This window comes from Lygodium microphyllum, chromosome 19 (assembly GCF_053477565.2).
Source record: "Lygodium microphyllum isolate KBCC chromosome 19, Lygodium_microphyllum_v1.1.10, whole genome shotgun sequence".
Classification (NCBI taxonomy): Eukaryota; Viridiplantae; Streptophyta; class Polypodiopsida; order Schizaeales; family Lygodiaceae; genus Lygodium; species Lygodium microphyllum.
Window position 1 is genome coordinate 77,938,182 of NC_141153.1, and position 18,854 is coordinate 77,957,035.

The 18,854-nt window shown below is 43.2% G+C and overlaps 1 protein-coding gene across 3 annotated transcripts in view; it reads left to right on the forward strand.

Annotated features, from left to right (window-relative positions):
• The window catches only part of PTAC14 (plastid transcriptionally active 14), a 163,738-nt gene that overhangs the window by 96,681 nt on the left and 48,203 nt on the right, over nt 1-18,854 (forward strand). For all 3 annotated transcript variants that reach the window (XM_087700341.1, XM_087700338.1, XM_087700339.1), the window contains exons 9-10: nt 5,356-5,465; nt 5,557-5,628. In XM_087700341.1, the coding sequence (XP_087556467.1) occupies nt 5,356-5,465; nt 5,557-5,628 (182 nt within the window). The remainder of the gene's footprint in view (nt 1-5,355; nt 5,466-5,556; nt 5,629-18,854) is intronic.

Genomic DNA, 18,854 nt, shown 5'->3' on the forward strand with positions numbered 1-18,854 from the left:
TGTACAAAACGATCCGTATGGTATGGTACAATACGTATTCGTATGATTTAGTATGAAAAATTAGGCGCTTTGTTGCCACTCTTCTTCAAGCCTACAACTTTTCTCTCTTCTTTCTTCTTTTTCTTTTTCCCCCTTCTTTCTTTCTTATTCCTCTTCCCGCCCATCTTTCTCTCTCTCTCTCTCTCTCTGTGTGTCTCGCTTATCACACCCTCTTTTTCTCTCAAGCCTCTCATCTCTCTCTCTCTCTCTCTCTGTGTGTGTCTCTCTCTCTCTCTCCCCCTCCCCCCCCCCAAAGCTACATGATGGAGTATGGTACACACCACTACTACTGCCAGACCCATCTTTTGTAGGTGTCCCTTTTGATAGAGCAATGACAATTAGTTGGTGTGAGCACCCATGTCTACCTAGACGAAGTCCTAGACATCCACACCATAGAAATTAGAGCCATCATTGAGTGCCACAAGAGACAGATGCGGAGATGCCTTAGCCATGCAGATAAACATCTCCTTAGAGAATAGACATCAAATTGATGGAGAGTTTCCTTTTTCTACTATTACTTTTAGATCATGGACATGTTCTCTTTTTATAGGACACTATTTCACTTTTTTGTCTTATAGGCACGTTTTTCATCTTTTCTCATTCTAGATGAGAAACATACCATCATTGTATGTATTACTTTGGTTTCATAGGCCACATTGGCATTTTAGAGATGTTAATGTACTCTTTCTTTCTTTGCCCACACTTCTCTTATTTGTATGATCATTCATGTATGATGTATCCACTCCCATCTATGTAGTTGTAAGTTGAAGGTAGTAGTAGGGCATGTTGTACATGCATGATGAGGTTTTGGCATGCTACCCATCAAGTATTCATCTTATGTACTCTAATAGCAATTCTAGTTAGACTTGAAACATCTATTCTATGATCTTTAGCCCAAAATAATCAAGTTATTTTGTTTCATAGTAATATCCTACCGTACCTTATAAAATCCTAAGGTACCATTTAGTACTATATTTTATCATACCGTACCATATCGTACCTTTCGTACTTGCCAACTATGCACCATGTACAGGGTAACTTGGTTGCAAAGGCATTCATAGCTACTAAATGCAATGAAGAGCCCGCTTCATTACATGATGCTTTATAAAACCAACATTGGATGGCAACTATGCAATCAGAGTTAAACTCTATTGATAGAAATGGTACATGGGAGTTATGTGACTTGCTTGCTGGTAAGTGTGCTATAGACACTAAGTGGGTTTACAAATTAAAACATAGATCAAATGGTAGCATTGATCGCTACAAGGCATGTCTTGTTGCCAAAGGTTATGCCCAACAGCATGGGATTGGCTATGAAGAGACATTTGCACCCACCTCACATATGATCACCATTCACAGTGTCATTGGTTTGGCTGCTCATTATGATTGGCATGTGCATCAGTTGGATGTGGAAACTGCTTTTGTGAATGGTGATCTTCATGAAGAGGTTTGTGTGATTCAACCTCCTGGCTTTCTTAAAAAAGGGTCAGAAAGCAAAGTTTGTTGTTTAGAAAAGGTCCTGTATGGTTTAAAGCAAGCACTTAGGTCATGGTATGAGAAGATACATGCATACTTGATTGCTCTTGGCTTCAGTAATTCACAAAGTTAGAGCACACTTTATGTCCACGAAGATGAGGATAGCGGCTAGCCTCTTGATTCTCATTGTTTATGTGGATAAAATGTTGTTGACTAGACTTCTTGAGACACATATTTCAGCTTCAAAAGCTGAATTGCAGCATGCTCTTGACGTGATCCTAGCTTGTTGGCATATAGTTTACTCTAGTTAAGGGAGGCATTATTTTTCAGGAGTCTGTGTGCATTGGGCAACTTCTTGAGCATTTTCAGGTGTAAGACTACAAGCCTATCTCTACTCTTGTTGAGACAGACCACAAGTTTACACTTGAGGATGTAGGAGAACCTTTTGATGTCTCTCTTTAATAGTAGGCTATTGGCTGTTTATTGTATTTGTGTAATACATGGCTGGATATTCAGTTTGGGGTCTCTCAGGTGGCACGCTATATGCACAACGCTGGTACTACACATTGGCAAGCAATTAAACATGTCTTTCATTATCTCAAAGGCACTCAAACATTGGACCTTTTCTATCGTAAAGGCACTACTCTTTGCTTGCATGCATTTACAAATAGTGATTGGGCTGGTTGTTTTGACACAGCAGTGTCAACTAGTGGCAATTGTTTCATGCTTGGTGATTCATGCATTTCCTACTTGAGCAAGAAGCATTCTACAGTGGCCACATCTAGGTTTTAAGCTGAATACAAAGTTGCATTTACAGCTACATTGGAATGTGTATGGCTTAGATGCTTTTTGATTGATCATAGTGTGGGACAACAATCACCCATTCCTATATACATTGAGAGTTTGAGTGCCATGGCAATTGCGAGGAATCTAGTTTTACATGCTCACACTAAGCACATTGAGGTGCATTATCATTATGTCAGAGAGCGGCTCCATGCAGGGGAGATTGACTTGGTTTATGTCTTGTCCCTACACAAGACAACTTGGTAGATGTGTTTGGAAAAGCTCTATCTAGAGAGAAGTTGGAAGCCTTTTTCAAGGCTCTCGGCTTGATATCATTTGGGGATTGATCTACCTATTCCTTGTATATGTTCACATCATTCATTGGAAGGGGTCTTGTTGGACTTATCGTGTTCCCTTTAAGTTTTAGTGTGAATGCTTATCTCACGGGCTTGTTTTTACCTTGTAGCTAGAGAAGGGTTTTTTCCTTTTGTGAACACCCGTTAGTGGGTGTGGTACTTAGTACACTAGGGATTGTACTTTCCTTCGTTCTCACATTGTGGATGTGACCTTCTTGCACTCTCCTCTATTGTTGTTCATTTGTTCACTATGGGTGTGTATGAGTGTGCACGTACTACTAAACCCTAACCTAATAAACAATTTAGTCATTCTGCATTTTCTTTTGATTTAAACAATCTTTAAAAGCTGATTAAGTCTACACTCCAAGGTCTTCCACTTTCTAATAGGAGGAGGCCATGTTTCAACAAAGCCTTGCTATGTATCAACAATATTGTAGTGACATGGAGTATTCAATCATTTTGCATTATTCTGTTTATTTAAACCATGCTAAAAGGATGATTAAGTCTGCAGTCCAACCTCTTCCATTTTGTCGTAGGGAAGGACATATCACTTGTGGGTCTTTTGTACACCATTACCTATATGATCAAACCATTAGTAGGAAAACAGAAGTATATCCTAGCATTGCATTCCACTTGATGGTGTTTGCTTTCTCCATACAGGAGGATGGCAAACACGAGAGAGGATCTGCATTAGTTGGAGTCCATAGGATACTTTTGGTAGAAAATTAGGTATATGGCTCATCATACATGATTCACTACTTAGACCCAATCTTGAGACATGCATAATGGAGGGCTGGAGGTATTGGACATATCAAAGACTATCCAAGTGAGCATGATTAGAGTGATGCCAATGTTGATTCCAACATTGGACTGCACAAGGTATACCATCGCCTTTCCTTGCTGATTGTTAGAGGAGATTGGAGGAAAGCTTTTGAACCTAGAAAGGCTTTCCTCTTTTGGTGGTTTCTAGTCCATAGAAGCTTAGTGGTTGGTTACTAGTGCACGGAAGTTAAGTGGTTGGTACTTGGCAGGCTATGATAGAGAGGTTTAGTGGTTTAGAGGAGAGGTTCTTAGGATGGAATTTCATAGCAAAGTAGAGTTGTATGATTGCCACATAGGGGATCATGGATCATACTCACCAAAAACCTTTCATCATGTATCGTGTTTGGAGGTTTCGTTTTGTTCTTGATTTCACCTAGATCCTAGAGTCAAAAGTGTAAAGGGTGAAACAGAAACATGCATTTCACCTACTCATTTAGAAATTAGCATTCACAATTGACATATCACAATGTATCGGCTACAACATATGGATAATGCTAATGCAAAGTGAAAACTGATGTTCATGAGTAGAATGGAATCCTTGTGGGAATCCTTGTAGGGAGGCATTCATTGCTTGGGGAGGTGGAGGCCCAAGGTAGAGGAGGGAGAGGTGGACGAGTGTGTGCAAGAGGTGGAGGAGAAGAAGGAAAAGAAAGAGATGAGGTGGAGGATGAGGAGGAAGAGGTGGAGCAGGAAGAGATGGAGGAGGAGAAGACGCACAAGGATGAGAAGGTGATGTTGTGCACAAGGAGGGTGTGGAAAAAAAGAGAGTTGAAAAAGAAAAACATCTGTATATCTCTTCTTGATGAAGCCCCAAGATAACAATTTCCATTTTACATTTTTAAAAAAATAAAATTTTTGTGTGGCCACTCTGCTTGGCAAAATGAAATGAAACATTTCATGTGTTTCATTGTGCGTGTTTGATTAGGGAAAAATGGTTCTTTTTGGTTACTATGGCTCGGATAGAGGGTGAGCTTGCTGATATGAGGATGTATTAGTCTCTCATGCTTACCTTGTCTCGGGGCTTCTTGTGAGTAAGTCTGCCTGCCAGATTTCTCAGTCAGTAGGATTCAGGGAGCTTATATTTGTCATTATTGCTTCTTATACATGGACCACCAGATGCAGCTATGTTTCATATCCATGTCAGGGACTCTTTCACGATATGGACAGAGATTGTCCACACTCTGCATGGGAGATGGGGGAGGATACAGGCCATTCGAAGACTATAGGAGGATAAATGCTTCTCTAAGGACCTGGTATTCTGAGACTTTCTTCAGTGTCAGCTGCATATAATCTGGCATTGTAGATCTCCCAACTATTTGTTCCAAAATAAACTTCTTGAATATACTTCCTGTATTGTTTTGTTTGAAGGTCACTTACAGCTGTTTTGTACTTTGGAGTCTGCCTTGGGATACTTTGTTCCAAGGGGTTTTATTAAGAGAATTTTTCTCTTCTCTGAAAAACAAATATTTGGGAAATTCTGTTGGGACTGTATTGTAGATTCAAGATATCAAAAGAGATCTAAAAGTTTAGTCTCATAGGGCAGAGAAGTTTTAGGATGTTAGTATAAGGTACATAGAAGAGTTAGTAAGGGCTTTGATGGGGAAGTCACTTTTAGGACCTGAGATGCTTTGCCATATTAGTTTATAAGCTCTTATCCTCTGTAGGTCTGGAAACAAGTCTTTAACTGCAATGACCCATCAGAAAACAATTGCATGCTGTGTGCCTATGTTTATCAACTAAAGTATTTGGTGCAGGCATGACAAAGGACCTGAAAACAGTGCTTGTTCCTATATAGAACCTTCAATTAGATTCTTGTATGTGCAATTTGCCTGTCTGCTTGAAATGACCTGCTGACATACTCGTTGATTTTATGTATAAGATATGATGAACCATTCACTGGAGCCTACTTGTTCTTATCGTTGGCGAAGAAAAGATAAAATGTTGGAGGTGGTTGTGAATGCTGACCAGAACATAAAAGCTGGAACAGAGGTGTATTCCTCATTGGTATCTCTAGTTTTATGCCCTGCAATGATGCTTTACTTTATTCCATTTAGGAGTGACATATGTTGTTTGCCCATAGATGACATTGAACTACATGGAGAAAGCACCAAACAAAAAGTACCTCGAATTGTTTGGTTTCTCATGTCCAGCAGTAAGCTACTTGCTCTTTTCTAGTGTTACAACTGGGGAAATTAAAGGCCCAAAAAAATGAATGACTTACTGTGGTAATCAAACATGCCTTTCCAATTAAATTTCTCACTTGAGCTTTGCATTTTGTGTAAAGGTCACCAATGGAAATACTTGACAATAGAATGGTTAATCATAGTTTTTGTCAGTATACTGTCAGTAAAATCATTAGTAGAGTGACTACAGAATGCCAGGTAGAAAGCCTCTCAAGGTGGTTTTATGGAAAAGTCACAATGGGTTTGGGTATGGATGCTCCAAGTATTTCCTATTATTTTACAATTCCATAGTCTTTTCTTATTTCTTTTTCCTTCCTAAGAAGAGACAATTCTATGAAAGGCGCAACTCTCTGAAAATTGTAGAGCACAAATACAAAGCAACACAATATAGATTACAATATAAGATTGGTGGGTAGCATCAAGGAAAAACATCATCTCCTTGGCTATCTGCTAAAAGGAGGTATGCAGTACAAAGCTACTTAAATAACTTCCTTGCTGGACTTCAATACCAGATCATGTTAGGAGGCACTATGTGGAGTAGTTTCTCCTTTCTTGCAAGGAGGACATGCAAATGCACCCAATTCTTGCTGCTTATCCCCCACCTCATTAGTCACCTCAACTGTCTCCTTTGCTTCACCTCATCTAAAAAGGTCATGTCCCCAGCCCTGCTCATGCATGACATGCGCGTAGCAATGAAAGCTAATGTAGACTCTTGAGATCATCAATAATAAACCCTACCCTACTGCACCTTATCTCCTGAAGCAATCAAAAGTAAGAAATTCAATGCAAACAAGGTGCATAAGCACTATGGGAGAATCTTCTTGGACTTCTTTGAAAGCTCATGACGATTACACATGATGCATGAACATGAAAGCAGCCATGTTGCTAGCTTTTATTGATTATGGTCTTTTTTCCTGACAGATTGCTGATATCCTTCAACATAGATCAAACAGACTGTCATACAATGAGCAATAATCAGGATAATATTTCTCAATGCGCACTCCAATCAGCCACAGTAATATGCGGATGATATCCCTCACTGATAGCTGCAACAGATCTATTTTCTAGCTCATCATCTGCCATAAATGCAACAATGTCATCTATCCACTCTATTGCAGAACAGTAGCAGTTTTTTACAATCTTTGAAAAAAATTATGTCCTTATGCTTAAAGCATTATGTGAAGAAGCTTAGTACATCTTACCATGTGAATATGTAACAATCAAGGGTAAACCTTGTAGGCAATCAAGTGATTTGCAAAAAGGGTCTCTCCAATCTGCACCCATGGTTATTTTTTACAATGCTTAAAGCATTATGTGAAGAAGCTTAGTACATCTTACCATGTGAATATGCGACAATCAAGGGTAAATCTTGTAGCCAATCAAGTGATTTGCAAAAAGGGTCTCTCCAATCTGCACCCATGGTTATTTTTGTATTCTAGGCAGCTTGCTCCACGAGGTTGTTGAACTCAGAGGGCGCGGGGATTGAGACACGCAGTGATTGTTAGCAGGAGAGAGAGAGAGAGAGAGAGAGAGAGAGAGAGAGAGAGAGAGAGAGAGAGCAGAGTTCTAATGTACCACGCCATATTGCCAGGCTTAAAGGCCTCTTGCATTGGCAGCTAGATCTCATCCGACACTCCGACTTGCTCCCTCGGGAGGATTTGCTTCTTTGGCATATGGCAATTGCCTCTGGGTCGTTGCCATGATTGGTGTAACTTTTTAGTGCATTACTACGGGGATTTCCCACACGTTGGCCTACGGCCCTCGTGCCTCTTGTAATCAGAAAGAGAGAGAGAGAGAGCGAGAGAACTTCTTCACCTGATGGCTTAGTGTCATCAACTATCTTGTAATCAAGTAATCTTGTATTTTGTTCGTAATTAATACAATTACCTTTTACGAAAAAAGAGAGAGCAGAGTAGTGGGAAGAGTAGAATACGACTTGTGGGTACAATAACGAGAGTGTACCGCTTTAGGTTTTTAGATATATATATATATATATATATATATATATATATATATATATATATATATATATATATATATATATATATGAAAGTACAAGTGCTAAGGGTATGTTCACACCCAAGCACATTTCAAAGGCACGAGGGCCTTTATTCCCAACAATCTCCTACCTAAATGCAATGTGTCTTAAGATGAGAAAAGAATCAACTAAGTCTAGGTATGTATAAAGCTGAAATACATATATCTATCCAACTCCCATCATCTGTTGGTAATGAGCAAACCGCTCTGTTGGAAGACCTTTCATGAGAAGGTTTGCAGGATTATCATTTGTATACACTTTGACAAGCTCGATGCTCTTGCTCTCAAGTACATCTCTAATGAAGTGGTACTTCACCTGCAAACCTTGGTAAAAAGCATTGGGAAGCAGTGAAAGGTATTATCAGATTCCTCAAAGGCACAAATAAGTTGTGCATCTGCTTTGGAAATAAAAAGGCATATGTTAATGGCTTTACGGATGTAGACTATGCTGGTCATGCGAACTGCAAAAGTTTCACTTCTGGGTATATGTTTACCTTCACAAGAGGAGTAGTCTCTTGGATCTCCAAGCTACAAAAGCGTGTTGCATTGTCTACTACAGAGGTAGAGTATGTGGCTGCCACTGAGGCATGCAAGGAGGCTTTATGGCTTTCACGTCTGGTGCGAGAGCTTGGCATTACAGAGTTACCTATTCTCCATTGTGATAGTCAGAGTGCTATCATGCTAGCACGGAATCCTATCTTTCATGCAAAGACAAAGCACGTACAACCACTTTCAATGCAAAGGCAATGTAAGGACGTGTAGCAACCATAGCATATATCAAACTGCCAACAGCTGAAGCATATGGTATCTTGGCCATTTTAGCGTTCTCATCATCAGGAGTAGGGCTGTCCTCTGCAGTGAGTCTCACATATGGAGGCAATGGAATCCCAATTATTTTTCCCCCCTCCATGTTGAAACGGTGCAAAACCTTGCAGATATACTCCTGCTGAGATAGATAGAGTAATCCTTTTGACCTATCTCTGAGTATTTGCATACCAAGAATGTGATTTGCATCACCAAGATCCTTCATGTAAAAGCTGCCATAAAGATTTTGCTTTAGTGAGTCCAAGGCATGAGTATCCCTGCCAGCAATCAGCATTTTATCAACATACAGAACCAAGATAATCAGGTTGCCATTTGCTACCTTCTTGGTGTATAAGCCACTGAACTTCTATGGAAACCTTGAGAGTGCATCAATGTATCAAACTTATGATACCGTTCTCTCAGTGCTTGTTTCAGTCCATACAAACTCCTTTTGAGTTTACATATGATCTTCTCTTTTCCTTTTTCCACAAATCCTACAGGCTGCTGCATATATATGTCTTGATGCAGATCACCATGTAAGAATGCAGTCTTTACATCCATCTGTACGAGCTCCATATCTTCAGTTGCAACCAAGCCCAAAATGGTTCTCAATGTAGTCATCTTGACTACATGAGAGAAGATCTCATCAAAGTTAATTCCATGTTCCTGCTTGTACCCCTTTGCAATTAATCTTGCTTTGTACTTCGGTTAGGAACCAGAAGTGTCCATCTTGTAAACCCATTTGCATGGAAGTGTTTTCTACCCTTTAGGCAACTGCACCAAGTTCTAAGTGACATTTTTCTCAAGAGATTCCATTCGGGGCAACATGGCTTTATACCATTTCTTGTTGTCTTGTCTTGCCATTGCTTCCTTGAAGCAAAATGGTTGACCACAGTTTTTCAACATGACATAATCAGCCACATTGTTTGCACCAGGAATGAATCTAGTAGGTTGTCTAGTAGCCCTAGATGATCTCCTAACCCAGTGATCATTGTTTGTTGGCTGTTGAGCACTTTCAGCTTGTTGTCCTAGCATTTGAGCTTGCAAATCAGCATTAACAACTTGTTGTCCTAGCTGTTTTTGCAGATGTAGTGGCTCATTATCATGGGCAATAGCTGGCTGATCATTTCGAGTATTATTTTTTGCATTTACAGGTTCATTTACAATAGGTATTTGCTGCTGTACAGCGGGCACATTTTGCTGTCCAAAATGTATTTCTTTCTGAAATACAACCCTACGGACCTTCTCGGTCTTTTCGGGCTGTTTATGCATGCAATCTTCTCGGAAGATAATATCATTGCTGCGTACTGCTTTCCTTTTCTCGAGATTCCATAATCTATACTCCATTTCACCCTCGTCACCATATCCTAAGAAAATGCATTTATACGACTTTGGCTCAAGTTTGCTGTGTTTTTCTTTACGAATGTGCACAAAAGCCTCACAACCAAACACTTTCAAGTGTGCATACGAAGGTGGCTTGCCTGATTACGCTTCTTGGGGAACTCCCCTCCCCAAAGATCTGTTTGGTGACGGATTAATCAAGTATACGACTGTCATAATAGCCTTTGCCCAAAAATCATGGGATAATGCAGCATGAGATAGCATCGTACGGACCTTATCTTGTATGGTCCGATTCATACGCTCTGCAACTCCATTTTGGGGTGGATTATGAGGGGCAATGAGCTCCCTCTTTATCCCTTTGCTGTTACAAAATGCTTGAAAGGCCCTGGACACATAATTTCCCACCATTGTCAGAGCGAAGACACTTAAGTGTCTTATCAGTCTAATTTTCAGCCAATGTCAAGAATATTTAAAACTTGTCAAGCACTTCATCTTTGCTACGAATAGGGTAAACCCATACCTTCCGTGTCGTATCATTGAGAAAGGTGACAAAGTATATCTTTCCCCCTAAAGATAACCCTGGCATTTGACATACATCTAAATGTATTAACTCTAAATGAGAAGATTTCAGCGAAAGAGACTTCTAATGAGACGTCTGTGCATGTTTACCATAAACACAATGATCACAATGCTCAAAATCAGCATAACGAAGACAAGGCAAGTAACCTAAACGAGAAAGCACTTTCAATCCGGTTTGACTCATGTGTCCCAACCGGCTATGGCACAAAGAAACACTTGGTTGCTCGGTCATGGCAACAACATGATCATGCATACTAGATACATGGAGAGGATACAAGGTATCACTTTTACAACCTTTGACAATCACTCTAGATCCCTGACAGATCTTCCATTTCCCATCACTAAAGGTGGTATGAAATCCATCGTCATCTAGTTGTCCTATGCTAATCAAGCTCTTCTTGAGTTGAGATACATGCCGTACATGCTGAAGTGTGAAGACAGAACCATGCTGAAATTGCAACTACACACTGCCAATACTTGCAATGTCACATGCATAGTTGTCCCCAAGATGAACAACACCATGTTTATCCCTTGTATAGTCAAAGAACAACTCACAATGAGGGGTGACATGAAAGGAAACACTTGAATTGAGAATCCAAGTGTGCATGTCCTTATCCGGATCTGCAAGTAAAGCATGTGCACTAAAGTGTGAAGAGACCAAGAGTACGTCATTCCCATTGTCACTGTCATGAGTGACTACATTCAACTCTTCAATTTTGACACTGCTCGCTTTAGGCTAACTCTCTTTCTTCTCTTCCTTGCTATCATCTGTCTTATTGCCCTTTTCTTTCTCTTTTTTCCATTTGTAGCAGTCACATTTAAAGTGACCCTTCTTGCCACAATGATGGCATTCAACATCTTTGCCACGTGATTTATTGCGTCCCTTGCTATCAGATTTGCCTTTTTGCTGTGATCTGCCCCTAGTATGCAAAGCACTGGAAGACTTACTGGATGCATTGTTCTGCCGATTCATTTCTTTCATGAGTAGAGCACTCTCTACATCAACATACAAAAGAATCGCATTAGAATTGCTCATAGCAATCCTGAATGTATCCCAACTCTCTAGCAGAGTGCAAAGCAAGAACGTAGCCTTAAATTCTTCATCAATCAAGAACTTTAAGGCAACCAGTTGGCTGAAAATGGAGTTAAACTCATTCAAGTGAGTAGACATTGTTGTACCCTCTTTCATACGCAAATCCATAAGCTTTTTCAGCCAATACACTTTGCTTGTGACACTCTTTTGTGCATACAGTTCTTCTAATCGAGTCCAAACAAACCCTCAATATTAAACAGCAAGGCATAAAAAATCGATAGCTCGATGGTGGAGCGTGCAAGCTCATTTAACTCATCCCAATCTTCATGTTCCATGCTTGCGGGCTTTGCCCCTTTGGTCTTAATCGGCTTTGCCTGCTTTTTCTACAACAGGATATTGTAGCACTGTTTTTGCCAGACTGCAAACTTATGTGCTCCTTCAAGCTTCTTAATATGCATGAGATTACTGCTGTCATTGTTGCCAACCATGATTTTCAGCCCAAATGTGACAAAAAAATTCAGCAAATGCAGGCCCAAATTGTCACACAAATGACCAAGGTACAAACAAGTACAACCAGCAATAAATGACCACGTAGGAGCAGAATATAGCTATTCCAAGGGAAAATACATCACATTACATGAGAAGTCCCAAATTTTAACTGCAATTTCTATCGTACATGTACCCACGGCATAAAATTTGACACGCACGGTCAAAGAAGCCAAAAATTTTGTGCTCAAAGTATCAACCATACATCTGCACTGTCTCTGACATGCATAGAATGGGCCAATTTTGCCGAAATATAGCAATTTCGGTAAAACCTCCAAATTTCACTGACCAATCTGTCTCAATTGCATTAATGCATGTTCCCGAAAGCATAAAACGGGCAAAATTAGCAAAATTTCACAAAATTTTGCAAAAGCCCTATATTTCTCGGGTGCAAATGTGCTCCAATGTCAGCCAATGTGACTCAGCTGAAAAGAATTTCACCAATACAGTAAAAGCCCCAAATTTTATGTGTCCAATGTTGAGAAATTTCACTTAGATGAGCAAAATTTCAATAATTTTTGGCGAAATCCCCAATTCAAATGTGTACAATGTCTGCAATTTTTGACACAGATGCCTCAGTTTTGCATGAACAACACTCAATCTGCAAAATATTTATGGGCCAAGATTGCACAAATCTGACCTTTTGTGCTTATGTACGCGAACACTCCGTAGTGGAAGAGGAAAAATTTCAAGAATTTGACAAAAAATGACGAAAAAATGCCAGGAAAGTGACGAATCCGCTCTCGTTGACCAGTCGCCTTGCAGAAAACAGCCGCCTGATGGCATGGAAGCTGTCGCCAGCCAGTCGCCTTCAGTCGTGACCAGCTGCCTTCAGTCGTGACCTGTCGCCAACCAGTCCCCTGCTATCATGACCTTTTGCTGACCTGAAAAACTATCGCCTTGTTGGCAAAAACCTGCCGCTTGCTTGCTAGGTCAAAAAAATGACCTATCATTTGTGCAGATTTAGGGTTTCTAGATTGTCGATTGACAGTGCAGCACACACACATGCCTGAAATCAGTGGCGACCTGATGATTTCGTGTGAGCGAAACAATAGAGATGTCTTGCACAGGCTTTGAGCACCGCGAACACCTTAGCCAAAGCTCTGATACCAGTTTGTTGAGCTCAGAGGGCGCGGGGATCGAGACACGCAACGATTGTTAGCAGAAGAAAGACCGAGAGTGAGAGAGAGCAGAGTAGTGGGAAGAGTAGAACACAACTTGTGGGTACGATAACGAGAGTGTACCGCTTTAGGTTTTTAGACAAATATATATATGAAAGTACAAGTGCTAAGGGTATGTTCACACCTGAGCACATTTAAAAGGCACGAGGGCCTTTATTCCCAATAGAGGTCTCTCTACTTCTCAAGCACTATAGTGCACAAGGTCTATGACAGGTTTGTCACGTTTGATGGCGTCCAATTAGTTTTGTTTGATACTACTATGATACTGATTAGAGTAATAAATCTTGGACCTACATCTGATGCTACGTCCAATGAAAAAATTTGTACATATAATTTTAATGTCTATACTTGATGTTGGGACTCAAGGCAATGAGAGAGAGAGAGAGAGAGAGAGAGAGAGAGAGAGAGAGAGAGAGAGAGAGAGATGAAATGAAATGATATATTAACGTCTACAAAAGGACAAAATGACGTATCAGACAATGAGTTACAATCATGTCTATGATGGTATAACTGTGTGGGCAAAATATGTATGTAGCACAAAGCAAAATTAGAAAGGAAACTAACTATGGCTATGTGTAAAAACATAGAGCTCTATCTAGTAACAATGAGCTTCAAATGGTACAATCTCATGTGGGTATGGATAACCTAGCTCTAGTCCGAGCAATAATCCCTTGTAGCCGCCTATGAAGTGTCAGAGATCATAGCCTGTTTCAGGCAGGCAGCAGCAGGCAGCAGCTGCACAGTCCAGCTGCACAGTCGGACTGTGCAGTCGGACTGCCACGTGGCAGTCCGACTGCCTGCAGCTGATTTTTATCAGGCTGCGCCTTATTTTGGCGCCCCATCCTAGGCAGATTTTCGCCTATTTATTGCTGACGTTTTCAGCAGTCTGGCATTCATTCTCTGTCGCAGATTACAGACCGGTGCCGTGCAGATCTCTGTCTCTGTTCGCAGATTTCAGACAGTAGACAGTGCAGACTGCAGCAGACTTCGAGGTGGACAGCAGGTCGCATCGTCGAGGTGGAGACACGCAGTCCAGCGCACTGCGCCCGTGTATATCTTTGTATTCAGCATTCTTTATACAGCAGATCTTCAGTGTACACTGTCTCTTTCTCTCCCTTCTCTCTCTACGTTCTCTCTCTCTCAGTCCTACGCTTCCGCACCGCTGCACTTTGACATGGTATCAGAGCAGTGTTTGAGGGCTGACTGAGCGCAGAATCAACCTGAAGAGGAGTTTCCATCGCGACACAAATTTGCGTTTTTTGCGTTTAAGGGCAGACAGGAGGGCTGCGCCTTGGAACAAGGCTGAAACGAGTGTGGGCGCACAGGAAAGGAGTACAGGTGGTGGATTTGCTGCTGTTTACTGCTGTTTGTCGCGGAGAAAGTTTGAGTTTTCAACCTAAAAGTGCAGGTTTTGCTTTTTCATCGCCTCCGGCGGGTGAAGGAGCTTCGGGACGCTGAAGAGCCTTAGCAGGCTGAGCCAACTCAGTCAGAGGGGGCTGCTTTTGCGTTTGAGAAGGCATTGCAGGTGAAGATGTCTACAGAGATGGACTTGGAGTTCCAGGCGATTATGGACCGGAAGGTGCCTGTCCTACCGGCTCTTCCTACAGATCAGAAGCTCGACGGCGACAACTACCGCATTTGGCGCGTTATGATGTTGGCCATTCTGGAGTCCTATGATTTGGCGGAGTTGGTACAGGAAGATATTGACCGACCCTCGGTAAGAGATGAGTCCAAACTCTCTTCCGATGCTCGTACGGAGTTGGCCAGGGCCCAGTCTCATTGGGACAAACTGAATGCCAGGATTCGATCCTTTCTCTTTCTATCATGCACTACAGCCGTGATCGCTCACATCGAGCACTTGACGGTGGCTCGTGAGATCTGGCTGGAGCTTGATCAAATGTACAATCGGATGACCCTGATGAAGAGGGTTTCTTTGGAGGTTCAGATGCGGACCTTGTCCGTCAATAAGTCTTCTTCGCTAAGGGAACACATTAACAAGCTAAGGCAGCTACAGATGCAGGTTCAGAATGCGGGGAAGCCGATCTCCTCCGAAGACATGGCGATTACACTCTTGTCCCAGTTGCCGCCACGATTCGGTACATTTTACTCTGCCCTTATTGCTTCAGGGCGCGAGTCTACTCTTCGATGGGAGGAGTTAGTTCCTATGGTCTTGGACCAAGAGGAACAGTTAAAGGGACAGAATGCTTCCAAGACGGAGGCGTTGACAGGTCAAGCCTCTCAGAAGAAGGGGAAGGACCAAAAGAAGAAGAAGGGGGATAACAAGTCCAAGAAGGACAAGGAGAAGGACAAGGACAAAGACTCCACATGCCATATTTGTGGAAAGACTGGCCATTGGAAGAAGGATTGCCCTGACAAAGACTCGAAGGACACCAAGAAGAAGGACACCAAGGATTCTGGAGCGGTGGCTGCACCCTCATCAGCTGCATTTCTACATTTAGTTGTCATTGAGGACGCTTCACCGAATGCTTCTGATGCTGCGATGGCGGCTTCCCAATCTCGAGAGTGGATTATTGATAGTGGTGCCTCACGGCACATGACTCCTTCATCGGATGGTGTTGCCCAGCTGCGACCTTCGCGTGGGCAGGTTCTCATTGGAGACAGCTCTTCAGTTTCTATTGCAGGTCGGGGTAAGATGCAGCTTATTCCGGATGGACGAGGTGGCACCCATACTTCAGAGGTTTTGCATGTACCAGGATTGGGGTACCATCTCCTTTCAGTCCATAAGATTTGTTCCCTTGGTCTTCTGGTGGAGTTTGACAGTTCTACAGTGCGAGTCCTTGATCGTGAGTCGAGGAAGGTTCTATCATGTGGATATGAGGAGAACGGCATTTACAAACTGAAGTCTTCCACTGCCCTCTCTACTCTTCTTCTTACCTCACAGTCACAGTCTGAATTATGGCATGCTAGGTTTGGTCACCTGAACTATGACTATCTTCGGAAGGCGTCACGGGGACAGCTTGTTCGAGGGTTGCCGGATATAGTGGTGAGCCAGCAGCCATGTGTCTCCTGCATAAGGGGGAAGCAGCATAGGGATGCCATTCCCCACACCGCTTCGCGGCGGTCTACTTCACCGATGGAGTTAGTATCTACGGATCTATGTGGCCCTATGAGGAATGAGTCCCTGCGTGGGAGCTCGTACTTCATGCTGATCGTGGATGACTATAGCAGGATGACATGGGCCTACTTTTTGGCACTAAAATCAGAAGCTTTCTCGCACTTCAAGGATTGGCTTCTCTTTGAGGAGAACCGATCAGGCCGGAAGTTGAAGACCTTGCGATCCGACAAGGGAGGTGAATTTGTCTCTAATGAATTTGCTCGGTTTTGTGCAGATAGAGGAGTTCACCAGGAGTTTGCCAATACGAATACTCCACAAGAAAATGGTATTCTCGAACGGAAGAACCGCAGTGTGATCGAGATGGCGCGCACCATGATGGAGCACCGACAGACCCCCCAGGTTCTGTGGGCTGAGGCTGTGGCTACTGCAGTCCACATCCTTAATCGATCTCCTACTTCGGCCGTGGAAGGGATGACTCCATTTGAGGCGTATTTTGGGTCGAAGCCAGATGTTTCTTACTTTCGGGTCTTTGGGTGTGATGCCTATGTTCACATTCCCAAAGGTCACCGTGACAAATTCGAAGCGGCTTCCCGCAAACAGGTATTTGTTGGCTACAGCTCCCAGTCCCAAGGCTACCGACTCTATGATCCCGTCAAGCGGGATGTATATACTAGCCGTGATGTGCGGTTTGTGGAGGTTCCGGCTTCTTCAACGGGGGAGGAGCATCCCGTTCTTGGAGATCCAGGGGAGAGTTTGGCTCCTTCTACAGTTCCACTGGAGTCTGTGCCGTTTGATTATGATTCTGTTTCTGACACAGAGTCTACTGTTCCACCGGATCCTTCTGAGGAGTTACCACCGGTGGACATTCCAGAGTCTTCTACTGATGGAGAACGACGAGGGGAGGTTCGGCCTCCTCCTCGCTGGGCCCGTGACACACTCCGTGATTCAGGGATCGAGGGGGTTCCTGAGGAGTGGGGACCGCAGGATGGTCCGCGGCGGTCACGGAGGCACCAGGCGCATTCTTCGGAGCTTGTTTGCTCCAATTATTGTTTGATGTCCCGAGTTATGCAGGATCGAGAGCCCACCTCCGTGAAGGAGGCTTTACAGTCCGCCCCATGGAAGAAAGCTATGGAAGCTGAGTTGGAGGCTATTGAGAGGAATGGCACTTGGTCACTTGTGCCACGCCCCCCGAAGAAGAAGGTGATTGGAGTCAAGTGGGTCTTCAAGACCAAATATCTCAGTGATGGTACTTTGGATAAGCACAAGGCTCGCCTTGTTGCTAAGGGTTTTGCCCAGCGCCCAGGGATTGACTGTCATGACACCTTTGCCCCTACAGCTCGTATGGCAACCATTAGAGCTGTTCTTGCTTTGGCTGGCCATAGGAGATGGCCTGTTTATCAGCTGGATGTGAAGTCGGCCTTCCTGAATGGTGATTTGAAGGAGGAGATCTACGTTGAGCAGCCTCCTGGCTTTGGTTCTTCCGATGGGAAAGTCTACAGGTTGAAGAAGGCCCTGTATGGTCTCAAGCAGGCTTCGTTCCTCCAGACTCAGTTGGGATATTGGCGGTCCAAGGCCGATCCGCAGCTGTATGTTCACACTTCCGAGGATGGTTGTGTGCTGTTTGTATTATATGTTGATGATTTGATTGTCACAGGTGATGATGCACAGCAGGTCCAGGAGACAAAGTCAGCTTTACATCGGACGTTCGAGATGACGGATTTGGGGCTACTCCATTTCTTTTTAGGACATGAGATTTTTCAGTCTCAGAGGGGGATCTTTCTCTCCCAACAGAGATATGTACAGGAGCTCTTGGTGTCTTTTGAGATGGATGATTGTCGGGCCCTCTCTACTCCTATGGATCCGAACTGGAAGGCCACTTCCCACTCAGCTTCTCCTTTGGCGGATGCTTCCCGCTATCGACAGTTGATAGGGTCTTTGATTTGGCTTCTCAACACCAGGGTTGATCTATGTTTTGCTGTTGGGCTCTTGGCAGGGTTCATGAGTGAACCTAAGACGGTGCATTGGCAGGCTGCTCAGAGGATACTTCGGTATCTAAGGGGGACGTCTGATTTGGGGATTCATTACCCCGCAGGGACAGATGGGTCAGATCTTGTACTTGCAGGTTGGAGCGACTCGGATTGGGCCGGTGACGTGGACCACAGGCGGTCTACAACAGGTTACTGCTTTACTTTGGGTGCAGGTGTTATTTCTTGGAGTAGCAAGAAGCAGCCCACGGTAGCCCTTTCGTCTACTGAGGCGGAGTATCGGGCCGCGTCTTCCACCACATGCGAGGTTGTGTGGCTTCGGAGACTGTTGGAGGAGCTTGGGTGCCCCCAGACTCGTCCTACATTGCTGCGATGTGACAATGAGAGTTGCATTGCCTTGGCGAGGAATCCTGTTTTTCATGCCCGGACGAAGCACATTGAGATCCAGTACCACTTCATCCGAGAAAAGCTTTTGGATGAGACCATCACTGTGGAGTATTGCAAGACGGAGGATAATCTTGCGGATTTGTTTACGAAGGCGCTTCCTCAGGCTCTACTTCGGCAACATTCCAGATCCCTCAGGCTTCTGCCCTATCCAGGCTCTGAGAGGGGG